The 17,577-nt window shown below is 37.5% G+C and overlaps 1 protein-coding gene across 1 annotated transcript in view; it reads right to left on the bottom strand.

Annotated features, from left to right (window-relative positions):
- Positions 1-17,577, bottom strand: part of LOC111142315 (anoctamin 4) — a 238,137-nt gene that overhangs the window by 158,856 nt on the left and 61,704 nt on the right. The window contains exons 5-6 of the mRNA XM_022495363.1: positions 4,040-4,140; positions 363-407 (exon numbers count right to left, since the gene is read on the bottom strand). Coding sequence (XP_022351071.1) covers positions 363-407; positions 4,040-4,140 — 146 coding nt within the window. The remainder of the gene's footprint in view (positions 1-362; positions 408-4,039; positions 4,141-17,577) is intronic.

A 17,577-nucleotide genomic window follows, 5' to 3' on the forward strand; every position in this document is an offset into this window, starting at 1 on the left:
CTTATGGTGGAGGGTGGGATTGTGTAGAAAAAAATAACTTTCAGACCAAAGATGTGCTGAACATCTGGGTTTTTTGGTAATTTATCTAATAGAATAGGCTAAAGACAAAAAACAGCCCCAACACAACTGCAGATAAATTCTGTCCTTCCGAGTGTGGAGAAATCATAGGAAAGATTCTGAGAGAAACATTTCCATCTTGCTTTTTTCTTTTCAGGCTAACCTGAAATAGCAATTTTTGGATTGCCCATGGCAACCACTTTTCCCATGGGACAAAGGCCCATCCTCCCCTGCTGTATTCCTTGTCATTGTTGGAACAAACAGGCCAACATATCAAACACATCATGACAGAGCATGCTACTAACCTGCTCATGAACTTGTACCGGCGGGGCAGGTAATAGATTTTTCTCCTGGAAGAACAGCAAAAATGAAGCCAGTCGAGAAGAAAACCCATCGTCAGTTACAGTTTGAACTAGCAAGGAAGGAAAGGAGATTGAAGATAGAAGCCTGTAAGAGGTGAAGAAGAAAAAACTAAAAAGAGATTAACAGTGAGAAATGTAGTGGGAACATAGGGCATGCATTTGAGTCATGAAATCTTATGAAATACTGTCCATTGATATTTCTTCATCTCATTATCATAATTTTTTTTTTTTTTTTTTTTTTTTTTTTTGGTCATTCCTTACCTACATAGCCAGTGCAGAGCAATGATTTGGAGCAATTGGTATTTGTATGAATTTAGCTGAGGTCAGCTTTTTTTCAAGGAATGAAGAAATAGATTGCCAGCTGGCTGGCAACATGTACAATTTAATGGACATACTATTATATTAACTAATATTTACAGAGCACTTTAGTTTACAGAACCCTTCTCTCCTTTGATATAGGCAGGGTAATATAAAAAGGTGTATTTTACAACCAGTATGGGAAGAACACTAATCAGGATCAACATCCTGCTGCAAATAACCACACTAGTGAATATTACCTAAACACTGGCCCTAATATAGGTGAGTTAAATAGATAAAACAAAGAATCTTGGAAAAAATCTGTTAAAAGTGAGACTCTATTAAAAGTGAGACTGAGACAAACCGTAAGAGACTCTTAATCTCACAAAACAAACTGAGGGTTGCCGGGGGGAGGGGGGATCAGGAGAGCGTGGTGGAGTTATGGACATTGGGGAAAGTATGTGCTATGGTGAGTGCTGTGAAGTGTGTAAACCTGGCAATTCACAGATCTGTACCCCTAGGGTTAATAATACATTATATGTTAATAAAAAAATTAAAAAATTATAAAAAAATGTGAGACTGTTAAGGACGTGTTGTACTTCTTTATATCTACATTTTTAAAGCATTACAGATTAAAATTTAGGATGTAATTTGAATGGGGAGTGTATGGTTTAGATATTTTAAAAAAATTGCAGTCAGCCTTTCCATAGTTTGGGCTTCTACCAATGGAGTAGTAATGAAACTGATGTGGTTTATATGTATTCTAATACTGAGCTCTCTCACTTATGGAAAATGGGAAGTCTACATATAACTTTCTTTGTATATCTGTGAAAACTTAAAAATATATTCATGTTTTTAATAGGTAAAACAATGGAGACAATAAGAAGCAGTGGTTGTTAGGGGTTTGTTCTGGGGTGGGCAGCACAAGGGATGGACAGATGAAATTAGGGCAGTGAAATCATTCTGTGTGATACATAACGGTGGATACATGATATTATGGATTTCTCAAGACCCACAGAACTATACAACTCAAAGAGTGAACCCTAAACTAAACTATAGACTTCAGATAATAATAATAATACATCAACATTGGTCCATTAATTGTAACAAATATACCACATTAATGCAACATGGTAACAATAAGGAAACTATGAATGGGGTGAGAAAGGATATATGGGAACACTGTACTATCAACTCAAATTTCTATAAACTTAAAAATGCCCTAAAATTAGTCAATTAAAAAGAGTCCATATCCATGGACATATAGGTACTTAAGAAGCAAATTTTGTTTACAACTTCCCATAAGAAAATTATTCTTCAACTTTGTTTCAAACATTATAGGAATAAAAATCCAAGAAGACTAAACCTGGGATTCAAAAGTGTAATCTACAGAAAAAAAATAAATACACATAACATTCTTTGAGGCATCTACATGTAGCCAAACTGATATTTGTACATTTTGTTGAAGTGATATGGCAGAAAAATTCCTCCTTTGGATTACATAGATCTTCTTAGGCTACAGTTATTTATCTGAAACACTGGATAAAATAATAGCACACACTTTAAGTGTATCAGGTTGTAGCTAGTGAAGCTATGTTTAGGTAAAATCACATCAATATTTATGAGAGCAATTAGTGTCCACACATAAACAGTATTGTCTCCTAAAACTGTCCTGCAGAAACACCTACATTTAAAAAGAACATTATTCATAGTTATTGTGATTATCATTTATTCCCTGGATCACATTCTCTTAATAAGGGAAGTATTAATGTTGCTTGAAGGCAGCACTTCCTTGCTATGTAATGAACATATAGGAGTGTTAGCTATAATACAGTCAGGCCCTTCATATATGATGTGCTTCCAGGAACTTGCTGTGCGCTAACACTCCTCAAGTTTGTACAATCTGCTTAGGTTCTTGGCTTGAAAAGTGTGTTCTGGAGGAAGGTTTTGTGAGATTGCTCGGAGGGAAATGTATCAATTTCACTAAGTTTTACTATCACACTTACATCAGAATGTAGACTTTTGATTGTTGGCTATAAGATGTTGGTCTGATATATGTGACTGTATCTAAGCACAGATTTCATTTTCCTTTTGGCTTTTATGTGTAATATAGCATTAATCCATAGTGGACAGTTATAGCATTGATAAATAACTGGCTTTAATTATAACTATAGTAAATAAGTTTCAATGGAAACTAAATTGATAAATGACTCAAGTGATTTTATATATTTTTTAATTCTTGGGTTCTCAGATTTCTTTGTTACATTTTAAATACAAAAGTAAATCAAAAGTTCAGAACTATGGTTATCTCAATTCCCTTGAGAATTTTGCCTCAACATAAACAGATGCTAGAAATCCCAGCCTGTATTTTGACTTGGTATTAGAATATAAAGGCCAATAAACAAAGAAAATAAGATACACCAGGGAGACACATTACAGACCTCTGAATGGAAATTGCCCTTCTCTAAATGTGTCCCTAGCGCCTGTCTCTATAATTTTCCACAGCTTATTAAGAGGTATATTTTAGAATTGGCACCAGTTTGCCTGGTTTCTGTCAACTGACTTGCTCTTATGTGCAAATTGTGAATCAAAAGTATTTAATTCTTTATTCCCACTAGAACTGTCCTTGGTACTAAATGCCTCCATCTCCTTTAGATGATTCCATTATTTACTTCCCACATATCTTGGCATTTATAATTTCAAGTTTAATACTTCAGCAAATGCAGATCACTTTTCCTTAATCTTTATGGAAAATATGAATATTCACTATGAGATGAAGGTAAATTAATCCTTTAAATAACTAAACAATCCACATAAACTATTATCTAATTACCCTTGGGAAAAATACCAATGCTTGTGCTTGTACAGTATTTATGACCTGACTTTTTTAAAATTTAAAAATTTAAAAATTATTTCAAAAGTGTATCACATTTTTATGAAATTTCTTGAACTTGCTTTATTGGAACCAGATTTGAATGTCAGTAAAGACCTGCACCATTGATGTCTAGAGTATGGCCATTCAAAGCAGCAACACACAGGGCTTCTGAAAATGGCATTTTGGAAATGAAAATCCTACTTGAAAAATGCTTCTTTCTCACAGGCACTTGACATATCTACCTACTAAGGACTGAATTAGCCAGGAATTTTCACAAAAAGTCATGAAGTCATTAGAAGTCATGAAGACTTACACATTTCCTAAATATTTTAAGAATCCTCTCCAATACTATTCCAGTCTGCATTTCAGTTTTATTTGTTTCAAGAGAGGAGCATATTAGTTTTACAGGGAAGCAGCAGAGAGTAGGGAAATACATATTTACACCTACCTGAAAGGCATTCTTACATTCATTTGTTCTGCATATCTTCCAAGCACTTCCCATGGGGCATGCAACTTCACAAAGATAATGTCACTATTTATTAGAGAGGACTGTAACAGAAAAAAGAAACTAAATTGAAAAGTATATCCAAGTCTCCTATGGTTTAAATTGAATTGGAACTTAGAACACATGAACCTATATGGAGTTTAAGATTTGGGGCATTCTTCAGCAAAAAATTGGGTCCTTACATGTGCATCTGGTCATTCAAAAAATATACCACTGTGTGTCAGGCACTGGAGACCCAGCTGTGAACAAAAGAGATATGAATGGCATTTACATTCTGCAAACTTACAAGCAAAAAAAGAAATAGGCAAAAAAAAGTTTAAAAGAAAGGGATGAATTCAGGTACTGATGAATGTTCTGAAGATAACAAAGATAATGGGAGAAGTTATAGGGATGGGGTCACACACTACTTTGGGCAAGGGGTTCATAAAAGGCTCCTCTGCAAAGAGCACATACAAATTTGAGACACAAAAGAGCCAGGGCTGGGAAAAAGCATGGGATGAGTGATCTAGGTACAAAGACCCTAAGCTGGGAAATTGCTTGGTGTGTCTGATGTTCTAAGGGCAATAAGGAGAGCAGGGTGGCTGGAGTGTATACATCATGAAAATTAGCATAAGAGGCTAAAAAGGTGAGAGGAGTCAGTCTGTGCAGTGCTTTACCAGCCCCAACAGGACAATTGGATCCTATTTTAGGAACACTGGGAAGTCATTTTGATTTAGGCTTTCAAAGATCACTATGGCTGCTGCATGGAGAAAATAATGTAAGGGAGGAGAGCTGCAGCAAAATCAGAGAGAAGAGATGCTTTCAACGAACCAGGCAAAAGCCAAAAATTGGTGGTGGTGCAGAAGGAGGGACTTGACGTGAGTCTTGACTCTGGGTCAGTGTCAGAAAAGGCTTTTTCAAAGGACTGTGTTCTTTGGCCCAAAACTTTTGCCTCCTCTTGGGCTTTTAATCAATACAGCACATAGAGAGGGAAGTAAACTATGACTTTACATTTTATTTTTTAAGAGATTTTATTTATTTGAGAGACAGAGAATGAGCAAGGAACAGCGCAAGCCGAGGGAGGGCCAGAGGGAGGCGGAGAAGCAGACTCCTTGCTGAGCAGGGAGCCTGATGTGGGACTCAATCCCACGACCCTGGAATCATGGCCTGAGCTGAAGGCAGACACTTAACCAACTGAGCCACCAAACCACCAAGGACTTTGCATTTTAAAAACCACCCAACAAGGCATTTTAAAAACCACCCAACAAGGCCAAAGGGAATTCTCCAATTAGATTTTCTTTGGAAGTTATTTCCCGGGGGAGAGCTGGGTTGTGGAAGGAGGCAGAAGAAAAATGAGAAAATAGTGAGCCAAACCAGCTTAAACCAGCAAAATGGACTATTATTTATCCATATCTTTTTCACACAGGCTCATTCTGGACTGCATGCCATTTAAATTTTTATAGTATAAGAATGTCAACAGATGTGTTAGGCTTTTGTGATTAACCTCTCCTTGTAACGGTATTCATAAACAATCCAATAGTTTCACACGCTGGCAAAAATAGAAGCCCAAATTTATGGGGTAAATTTGCACTATAGGGAATTGTTTTTAAATTCCAGATGATGTGCAATTGCAATTCATTGCTCAAATTCTCATTCAAAGTCATCTTGCTGGTCTTATAAATATTGTACTTAATTTATAAGAATTCTTCACGATATTATGAAAATCAAATTGGTATCAACTACAAACTTCCCAAGGACTCTGACAGGACTGAATTTCCCAAAAGGAGGAGGGCCTGGGCCCAAATCCACCATGGTGAAGGGCACCCTTTGATATTGGTCTAAAAAACCAAACATTCTGGCAATTCAGGCTGAAATGAAGTTGTATATTCTAGCTTGGGACAAGCAGACCTCTGACTGTAAGTCTCCTAAAAACAAGGAAAGTTTCTGTTATTCACAGTAAAATCCTCTGGGTCTAGCACAATGCCTGGTCCAGAGGGAGCACACAACCAATACTTTTCTAATTCAGAATATGGTTAGTGAAATGTGGACAGTTAGTCCTGGCCCCGATGTTTGTCCTATGAAGCAAGAAGTAACTGCAGATGAAGTGACTCTTAGAGCCAACATATCTGGTAACTGCAAATGAGGAGCCCATCCAGAGCACAGACAAGCTAGTACACTGAAGATGTGATGGACCAGTGCTGGGTCTCTTTGCATGAACTGGTTTTCTATTTAGTAACTCATTATATCCAATCCTCTCTATACTGGGTGCTTAGAGCTTTTGTACCCAGGGTGAGTGTGAATGAGCTCACAGATGTCAGTGTCCATACAGAACATGGAGAAATAGCACACACCCACGAAAATCTCCATCCTGTCCCATTCATGTCTGCAGATGCAGATCTGAGATGGTCTCAGCTTATAAGTTGATATTTTTGTACATCGGAAAATATTGACACTTGTTTTCCAATATATAGTATAGTTATCTAAGTTATAAAACAAAAGAAAGACTTTATTTTCTTTAAAAAAAGGATCTTATTGTTTATATTAAAGACATACTTTAGAGTCTGGGAAGGTTTTGTGGCTCTCCCACCTAAAAATGTTAATTGTGTAATGGGAATTTAAACTCAGATTTCCCACAAGGTTCTACATTCACTTGTTCTTTCTTCTCTCATCTTCCTATGATACCAGAGGGAAACTGTACAACAAGGAATATGGGAACGTGAATGATTCACAGACTCAATTGAACTATGATTTATAGCAGAATATCATCTTAGGATATACTCTCTCCATGAAATTATTGTAATTGCTAGGTTTACAGAAAGTAAATACAGTAGAAGACAAATCATTTTGTGTATCTCCATGAATATATGAAAACATTAAAGAGAAATCATTAAAATATTTCTACTTAGGGCACATTTTAAATGCTACAGTTCTGTGCGTGGAAAAGCCAAGTTCATTACCTGAACGCACACAAAATCAACTAAAATTCTAATGTGGGATCTCTTCCATTTTCTGCATAAAATTATAGCTGTTTTGATTTATTCAGCATGATAAAAATAACTTCATTTTGCTTATTTCAATTATAACAATAATTAATTATAAAGCCATCACTTTACTATTATCTTCCAGACCTTTGTAATTTTGGAAGCACTCTGACATTGTTACCTCATTTTATTCCTACATAAACCTTGTAACAGAGGCTTTTTCTTTTTATTTCTTAGAGGCGGAGAGAGAGAGTGGCCAAGTAATTCACTCGTAGCCAAACTGAACATTTATCCCAGATACAGTTAACACTCACATCCCTTGGCTCCCTTGTCAATTCTACCTAGTAAATTCTGAGGTTTAAATAAATCCATGGCTTTGTACATACATTGAATATACCTAATTTCTGAACTGTTCTTTTATTAGTTTATAAAAAATAAACTGAGTTCTATATCTTAGAAAACAAAGCAACAAAAATGAAGCAATATTAAGCTATTAAGAATGGAAATTTTATTTGAGACAATTAAAAGTTATTTTTATAATCTTGAGAAAATGTTAGCTGAATTCCCTTGGATGACGATGGATGTCTATTCATAGGCTGTGTGTGTGTGACTTATTACTTGCATTCAATTTTTCAAGGAGGAACTGAACTTCAGCCCAGAAAAATAAATATGAAACAGATTACTGCTAATTATATGGCTCATATATCACTCTTTTCTCTACCACTGAATGATTACACTACATTTCTAAATAGGTTTTTCCTCATTATTAAGCATTCCTTTCCACATAAATCCAAGGGTGCAAATGACAAAGCGAAGAGAAATGAAAATGCTTTTTGGAAACAGAGTTTCATTAATATCCCATCCCTTAGGTTAGAAACATGGGAAGAAGAAAAATGGCCAGTTAGAGGAGTTTAGAAAACATCCTGAGAAATTAAGAAGTAGAATGGAAACTATCTGCAGTAGAAATAGATAACATTCACAGAAAACATTCCTTCTTTCTTTCCTTCATTCAACAAGATCCTTTCAACACCTTCTAGGCATTTGATGCTAGGAATGCAGGATAATATATGTCCTGGTCCTTGCCTGGGTATGCCACGATTTAGTAAGGGAAGGTTAGATCAAACAATAGCAAGGAAAAGAAGAAATATCATGCCATTTTCTAATTCAGGCCATCTCTCTAAGACACATGTATGGATGTACACATATTTACATCTCATGACCCCTGATACCGTTGCTGAGAAGGAGATGCTGCTGGAGTGACAGGTTTGGAAGTGGGGGATAGAGATAAGCACAAACTCAGTTTTGGAAATGTTAGGTTGCTGTTACCTATGAAAAGATGCCTGTGGGTAGTTAAGATAAATTAGTCTGGAGTGCAGGGGAGCAGTCTGGGCCAGAGATATAAAGCAAGCATGGCCAGGACATAGATGGTACTTAAATCTACGGGATTTGAAGAGGTCACTTTGAGAGCCAGCGTAGGGCTACATGGGTAGTTGAACGTCAGAGGTTAATTTAAGAATGCAGCCCCTGCATTTGAATCTTTGGAGTAAATACCTAGTAGTCCAATTTCTGGGTCATAAGGTAAGTCTTTTTTTAATTTTTTGAGGAACCTCCATACTGTTTTCTAGAGTGGTTTCACTAGTTTGCATTCTCACCAGTAGTGTAAGAAGGTGCCGGCACCCCAATGTTTATCGCAGCAATATCCACAATAGCCATACTATGGAAAGAACCCAGATACCTATCCACAGATGAATGGATAAAGAAAATGTGGTATTTATATATAATGGAATATTACTCAGCAATCAAAAGGAATGAAATCTTGCCATTTGCAACAACAAGGATGGAACTATAGGGTATTATGCTAAGTGAAATAAGTCAGTCAGAGAAAGACAATTATCATATGATTTCTCTCATACATGGAATTTAAGAAACAAAACAGATGAACATAGGGAAAGGGAAGGAAAAATAAAATAAGACAAAATCAGAGAGGGATATAAACCATAAGAGACTCTTAGCTCTATGAAACAACTGAGGGTTGCTGTGGGGGATGGGGTAACTGAGTGATAGGAATTAAGTAATGTACAGAATGGAATGAGCACTGAATGTGCTCATTAATGAATGTGCTCACTGATGAATCATTAAATTCTACCTATGAAACTAAAATTACACTATATGTTAACTATATTGAATTTAAATAAATTCAAAGAGGAAAAAAACTAAAAAAAACAAGAATGCAGACTCTGAGATCAGATTATACATATTCATGTTCTTATGTGTCTCTCTTACTAGCTCTGTGATCTTGGGCAAGCTGTTTAACCTCTCTGTGCCTTAGTTTGTTCAACTGTAATATAGGAAATGATAGCAAAATCTAACTATGGAATCATATTAAATGGCATAATATGGATAAGATGCATAGGTAAAAACATGTTAGTTAACATGATTTCCAAGAAGGGCCATGTCATATTGATGATGTTGGGAAGAACACAGCACTCCTACTCATCCAAGTTACAACCTATAAATAAGGAACCAAGACCTGAAGAAAATTTTCCAGTCTTTGACTACAAGTCTAAGTCTGAAGAAACCCGCAGAGTCAAGCCCCCAATTCCTGTCTCAGGTGACTCCATGGTCCCCAGGGTCTCTTACATGTACCTTTAAAGAACATTCATTCATTCAATAAGATTCAACAGATATTCATTGACTACTACATATCAGATACTCTGCTCAATCTCCAAGTAGACAGAATTTAGAGCAGTAAACAAACATTAAACAACAAATGAACATATGATTTAAAATTATGAGAAGTGACAAAAAGGAAAAAATATAATGCTGTGGGAGAGAAGAACTGGAGGCCTCTGACTTTAGATTGCCTGGTTGACCTCTGAAGGTATGGCATCTAACCTGAGATCCAAAAGATGAGAAAGTGCTAACCATGGAGAAACCAAATGAAGAGCATTTCAGATAGAGGGAACAGCAAGTAGGAAGACATGGAGATTGTACCATAAATTGAAAGACTCAAGTGACTGGACATTGTAGTGTGAGTTTAGGAGAGTTACCTGAGATGGAGTTAAAGAAAATGGCTATGGACAGATTATGCCTGGCTATGTTCAATAGGGTAAGGAGTTCAGATTTTATTTTGTAAGGTTACTAAGAAGTCACCAATGGGTTAAATGCAGAAAGAGAAGAAAATTTCTTCTTTTATAAAGTGTACTCTGAATGTCCTGTGGAAAAATGTCCTAGAGGGAACACAAGACTTGGAAGGTCAATAGGAAAGTTATTCTAGTAGGTCAGGTGAGACAAGATGGTAGCTGAAACCAGAAGGTAGATGTAGTGAGGAAAAAATGGGACAGAGCAGAGATTAATGTGGAGGTAGATTTGAAAGGATTTGAGATTGTACAAATGAGGAGAGAAAAAAAAATCCAGTGTCCAGATTAGTATGCATGCTATTTCTTCAGAAATCTGAAGTAAATTTTGTTATTCACATTTCACAGATGAGAGAATTTCACAGATGAGAGAAGTGGATGGATGGTAGTACAACACAATGAATTAGAAAAGAATCACGGAAAAGTTTCTGTTTACTTTGGGATATGCTATGTTTGAGATCTCTGGTAGATATTTACATACAGGTGTGAAGTAGACAAATGAGTATATAAGTCTGGCTCAGGGTGGGAGTGGGGAGATGGGACTTATTAACTTGAGAATTACAGACATACCATTGATATTTAAAAGCACAGAACTTGATGGGGTTACCTAAGGAAGTAACAAAGATTAGGCACTAGGGCACATCAACATTTAGAAGGTCTGAGAGAGGAGGAAGCAACCATCAAAGAAGACTAAGAAAGTGCTGCCAGAGAGGTAGATGGGAAACAACAAGAAGAGGGACAAAACAGAAGCTGGGAAGAATGGAGGTTTCTAGAATGATGACACTCAGGAGCCCTTCCCTCAGCTACCCCAGGCACTACTCAGTAGTGCCATTTGTCTCTTCTTTGCTGCTGCAGCTGCCTCTTTGTGCTTGCTGACACTGCTGTTGGCCCTGGCTCTGAAGAGGTTGCAGAGCTCAGGTGGAACTGTGTCCAACAGCGTTCAGCTTGTTTCCTGAAAGGAAGCCAGGAGCTTTCATGAGGAGTTAGAGCTAATTTCAAGGAAGGCACACCAGTACCAAGCCAGATCTCTCCCAAGTGCCTCTCCCTGCCCACATGCACACCAGCAGCAAAGAATGAAGCCCACGCATGGCTCCCTTTGCCCATACTGGGGACAGCTGTCAGTCCTCTCAGAGAACTTTGTCAAGGGGTCAGAAGTGACTTGAGTTTGTGCACTGCACATGGAGTTCCGGTCTCCGACTGCATGCTCTCCACACTTGTCCCAGGAATTCTCAGGCAAAAACTCCTGACGACCTCCCAGGATTTCTGAGATGGACATGCAGACTGACCTCCACTCTACCTCCACGACCTCATCACACACACATATCAAAGAAAAAGCTCATTGCAATTTGAGTTTCATTTTACATCTGTGATATAGGTCTGAATGTGATCATGATCTTATACACAGTCACACATGGATAGTGTGTGTGTGTGTGTGTGTGTGTGTGTGTGTGTGTATTTACATAAAGGAAACATACCTTTGTTAATGTGTTAATCACTAGGTATTAAGAAAGGGTCATTTGTGTTCTAATGAGACAAATAACTCTGATGTGCCTTGGCCTACACAAAAAAGGAGAGAGTTCCTATCCATGAGAAACTAGTAACCTAGCCATGAAGATATAATAACTGCATGTGTAATTTGAGGAGAATTATAAAATAAGAAATGAACAAGGCATGATGTGTAACCTTTCTCTATGTATTGAAAAAAAAAATAGAGTAGAGGAACCACATGGTGTAATGGTTAAAAGTCCTGGTTTTGGAATTCCCAAGCTTTGGAATTCAAGGTTCAACAGCTAGAAATGCTACCTTAGCAGCTGGTGAGGCTGAGCAAAATATTTCATTCTGTAAGCCTCCATTCTCTCTGTGAAATGTGAGTAACAGAATTTACTTCAGATTTTTTCTGAGGGCTACAAGTTTTAATGCATGCAAAGTATTTAGTTACTCCCTTGTGCACTAAAGCACTCTTTAAATGGGGAAGAGGGTATGTGATGCATCATCAAAGACATTTGAAAATATTTTCATAGTTAAAGCTTTGACTGAGGAACAAAAAAGATCACTTTCTTCCAACCTGGCTTGCAAATTTTGGCCATGAATATATAGTGATGGAACATTAGGAATAAAGAAGTATTTGCTTGGAGGGACTAGGAAAGGCACCTGCATGTGAGAACTGACGATTGTTCCTCTCCATGGATATCATAGAGTGAATGGTTGGCTCAAGGGAGCCTGCCTCTCTTACTTGCAAGCTCATTAGATTCTGATTTCATCTAAAATAAAAAGTAAGATTGGGGTTATGTCTGTACCCAAAAGGAAGAGGGAACAGGTGGAATGGGAAAATGAAATGGAGGTCTGATTGGAAACAGTCTCCATATGTCTAGGATTGTCCACAGCACCCTGAGAAGTCTTGGGGGTTCTACAAGTGGTTGCCAAAGTTAAAAAGGCCCCTTTATCATTTTAGATTAACTGAACTCAAAAGATGACACCAAATCCTTTTTTGTTTGTTTGTTTGTTTGTTTTAACTTGAAGGAAATGGGCTTAAAAGAGCTGGAACTTAGGGCACAAAAGACTAAAGAAGACCAAGGCATACTTTCTAAAAGTATCCAGAAGTATCCTTGGCTTATCTTGAAAGGTAACCATTGGCCAACAACCAGCTGGGTGGTGCTGTGCAGTGGAAAGAACACGTGTGCAGGTCCTGCCACAGCTCTGTCCATTGCACACCAGGATAAGCCACTTCACTCCTCTGACTCTCAGTTCCCCTCTGACCATGCAGAGATAACATGAGCCCTGAGCTGCCAACTTCCAGGACTGGTTTGAGGCATAGATTGGCATAAGCTGTGAAAGCACATTGAAAACTACACAGTCTTGGCCCTGCCTCTGACTGGACCTTAGATTTGGAAACCGGCCTCTTCCCCTCTGCCCTCAGTTTCCTCACCTGCAGAAGGAAGGTCTGGAATCATTCAATTTGTTCCAAATGTGTTAAGGGGAAGTGCACCTGAAAATTATGGTGCTCTTTGCAAATGACCATGAATCTCATCCTGGGAACTATAATTTAACACTCACTCACTTACCCATTCATGTATTCTACAAAACTTTACTGAGAGCCTATGAGGTATCATTAATAAATAAATAATAGTTTATTTATTAATTTATTTTACTTTATTATTTAATATAATAAATATAATAATAAATATAATTTATTTTATTTATAATTTATTAATAAATAAATAAAGCCATTAATAAAACAGACTGAATCGTTATTTCTGTGAATTCTACCAGGGAAAGAGAGACCCCCAGTAAACAGGTATATAATACATCTGATAGTATGCTTTGAAGAAGAAAAAAGAAGGGTAAGGAAATAGAAAGTAATGGTGGGAAGAAGATATTATTTTAGATAGAGTGGTATGAATAGGATTTTTGATAAGGTGACATTTGAGCAGAGGCCTGAAGAAAGTGCCTAAGAATGCAGTTTCATTATCCAGGGAGAGAACATTCCAGGCAGCAAGAAGAGTCAAAGCCAAAAGGCCTGAGGCATAAATATGCCTCACGTTTCATTTTATTGAGCACAAAGAGTCAAACAGGGCACTTGCACCTGTTCTGTAGGCAAATAGCTGGATGTCGCTTTCTCATACCTATACTGGTAGGAAAACAAAGCAAACCCTTAAAATGCTGGGTCAAATAAAAAAGATGTTAATTTCAGCAAGGACCTCAGGCCTCTTGAAGAAAAAGACCACAGTGGTTCAGACCTAAAGACACATACAGATTGAAAGTGAAGGGATTAAAAAAGATATTCCATGTAAATAGAAATGGAAAAAAAAAAAAGGCAGGGTAGCAATCCTTATATAAAAAGACTTTAAAAAAGACTATAAGGGGCGCCTGGGTGGCTCAGTGGGTTAAGCCACTGCCTTTGGCTCAGGTCATGATCTCAGGGTCCTGGGATCGAGTCCCACATCGGGCTCTGCTCAGCGGGGAGCCTGCTTCCCTCTCTCTCTCTCTGCCTGCCTCTTTGTCTGCTTGTGATCTCTCTCTGTCAAATAAATAAATAAAAATCTTTAAAAAAAAAAAAATAAAAAAAAAAAAGACTATAAGAAGACACAAAGAAAGGCATTACATAATGATAAAGGGATCAGTCCAACAAGAGGGTGTAACAACTGTAAATCTCTATGCACCCAACATAGGAACACATAAATATATAAAGCAAATATTAACAGATATAAAGGTAAGAATTGAGAGTAGTACAATAATAGTAGGAGATTTTAACACCCCAGTTACATCAGTGAGTAGATCATCCAGACAGAAAAATCAGTAAGAAAACAGTGGCTTTGAATGACACATTAGAACAGATGGATGTAAGGGATGTATACAGAACATTCTGTCCAAAAACAGCAGGATACATATTTTTTTTTCAAGTGCATATTGAATATTCTCCAGGATAAATCATGTTAGACCACAAAACAAGTCTCGATAAATTAAGAAGATGGAAATCACACCAAGGATATTTTCTGAGCAAAATACCAATGCCAGGACTAGAAATTAATCAAAAAAAAAAAAAAAAACCCAAAAAACAAAACAGAAAAAACACAAACATATGGAGGCTAAACAACACATTACTAAAGAATCGGTGAAGAAATCAAAGAGGAGATAAAAAATAAATACATGCAGACAAAAGAAAATGGAAATGTAACTGTCCCAAATCTTTGGGACACAGCAAAAGCAGTTTTGAAAGGGAATTTATTGTGATGCAGGCTTATCTCAAGAAACAAGAAAAATCTCAAACAATCTAACCTTACACATAAAAAAACTAGAAAAAGGAATAAAGCCCAAAGTTAGTAGAAGGAAAGTAATAATAAAGATCAGAATAGAGAGGTGCCTGGGTGTTTGGGTTGGTTGAGCATCTGGCTCTTGGTTTTTGCTCAGGTCATGATCTCAGTGCTGTGGGATACAGCCCTGCGTCAGGGTCTGCACTCAGCAAGGAGTCTGCTGGAGATTCTCTCTCTCTCCTAGTACCCCTGCCCTGCTTGTACTCTCTCTCTTGAATAATAAATAAAATCTTTTAAAGATCGGAGTAGAAATAAATGAAATGGAGAAAAAAACAACAGAAAAGATAAATGAAACCAAGAACTAGTTCTTTGAAAAGATAAAATTGATAAACCTTTAGCCAGATTCATCAAGACAAAAAGAGAGGACTCAAGTATATAAATTTGTCCAACCACTGTGGAAAACAGTATGGTGGTTCCTCAAACAATTAAAAATAGAAATACCATACAATCAAATAATTCCACGACTGGGTATTTACCCAGAGAAAATGAAAACACTAATTCAAAAAGATACACACAGCCCTGTGTTTATTGCAGCATTATTTACAATATCCAAGTTATGGAAGAAACCTAAGTGTCCAATGATAGATGAATGGGTAAAGAAGATGTGGGCTGTGTGTGTGTGTGTGACCCTATATTATACCCTAGAAGGTATTATGCTAGATGAAATAAGTCAGACACAGAAAGACAAATGCCATATGATTTCACTTATATATGGAATCTAAAAAACAAAACAGAAACAGAATCATAAATACAGAGAACAAATTGGTGGTTGCTGGGGGGGAGGATGAAAGGGATAATGAGGTACAAACATTCAGTTATAAAATAAGTCATGAAGATGAAAAGTAGAGCAAAGAGAATACAGTCAATAATATTGTAATAACATTATATGGTGACAGATAGTAACTACACTTATGGTGAACGCAGAATAATGTATATAGTTGTCAAATCACTATGTTGCGCACCTGAAACTAATATAACATTGTATATCAACTAGAGTTCAATTAAAAAACAAACAAACAGTGGTAGAGGTAGGAACAGCTACATAGTGCTACCACATGCTAGGAAATATTTTTAGGGTTTTGCACACATTAAATAATATAACCTTCACTAAACCCTATGAGGCAAGCATTACTGTCATCCTGATTTGTTGCACACAGGAAACCAAAGCACAAAGAGGTAGAGTACCTTTGCTAAGGTCACAGAGTAAGAAAGGAGTGGAGCCTAGGTTCTCATCCAGGCAGCTGGACTGAGGAGAGCTGGGGCTCATGTGAATGTATTTTCTCATGGATTCAATTCCAATGTCATTTTATTTTTTGGAAAAAATGCTTAGAGACACATTGGAATCCAGCGAATAGTGCATACAGTTCCCTCTATACATCTTTTTTTTTTTTTTTTAAAGATTTTATTTATTTATTTGACAGAGAGAGATCACAAGTAGACAGAGAGGCAGGCAGAGAGAGAGAGAGAGAGGGAAGCAGGCTCCCTGCCGAGCAGAGAGCCCGATGCGGGACTTGATCCCAGGACCCTGAGATCATGACCTGAGCTGAAGGCAGCGGCTTAACCCACTGAGCCACCCAGGCGCCCCCCCCCCATACATCTTAAAATGAATATAAGGCCAATAGTAAAAACAAATATGAAACCTAGTTCTTCCCCTCACGATGTGTATTTCTGGGCACATTACTTAGCTCATGAGCCCCCATTTCCTCATTTGTAAAATGGGGATAAAAATACACACCTTGCAGGGTTGTTCTAAAACTGATATGGTTGTGCTGTAAATGGCTGAATAAGGATTTCTTCTTGCTCCTAGAGTTCCTGAATGCTTGGTGGACATTCTGCTAACCCCTAGCTGATGCTACAAGTTCTTGGTGGATCAGTAATCTATGCTCTGAAACTGATGGAGAATTGTACATTTCTGGAGGGGTGAAGGGCTGGTGGTAATCACCAAGCAATTTCTGATCCTCTCAGCTGGTCTGCCATCTAGCCAGCTGTATGTCATGCCATCTAGCTACTTGCACTTTTCTGAGCTCCCATTTTCTCTGAAAAATGAGGGCGTACATCTGAGGATGATGAGGAGATTTTTTTTTCTTTTTTGCATTTTTATACTTGATTCCCTCACAGACACAGGACAATTTGTGAGTGTACTTCAAAAAGGCTCTTCAGCTGATTCTGATGTAATTCTCTCTCTACAACTCATGCACTCATGCACATACACACTGTCACTATGCCCTGATGGAGAGAAACCTCTGAGGTACTGTATCTATTCCTAAATGGCCTCAATGTTCATTCCCCAAGAATGATGTTAGAATCAGCAACAGGAAATATATGTGTGAAAGGACTGCTCACTCCTCCTCAGCAGACCTTTAAATGGGGTTGTCCATTCATGCTCTAGTCTCATCTCCTTGTTTCCCTGGATGATCTCATCCCTTCCCAATGGCTTTCAATGTCAACCATCATCCAAAATCTCCCACATTCTTATCTCTGGCCCAGACCACTCTTTAGAGTTCCAGATCAGCCTAGCCAATGATCACCATGATACCTGCCCCTGGCTGTCTCATTGGCACATAAGACTCAAT

This window comes from Enhydra lutris, unplaced genomic scaffold, assembly GCF_002288905.1.
Source record: "Enhydra lutris kenyoni isolate GAN:26980312 unplaced genomic scaffold, ASM228890v2 scaffoldscaffold7, whole genome shotgun sequence".
NCBI classification, from domain to species: Eukaryota; Metazoa; Chordata; class Mammalia; order Carnivora; family Mustelidae; genus Enhydra; species Enhydra lutris.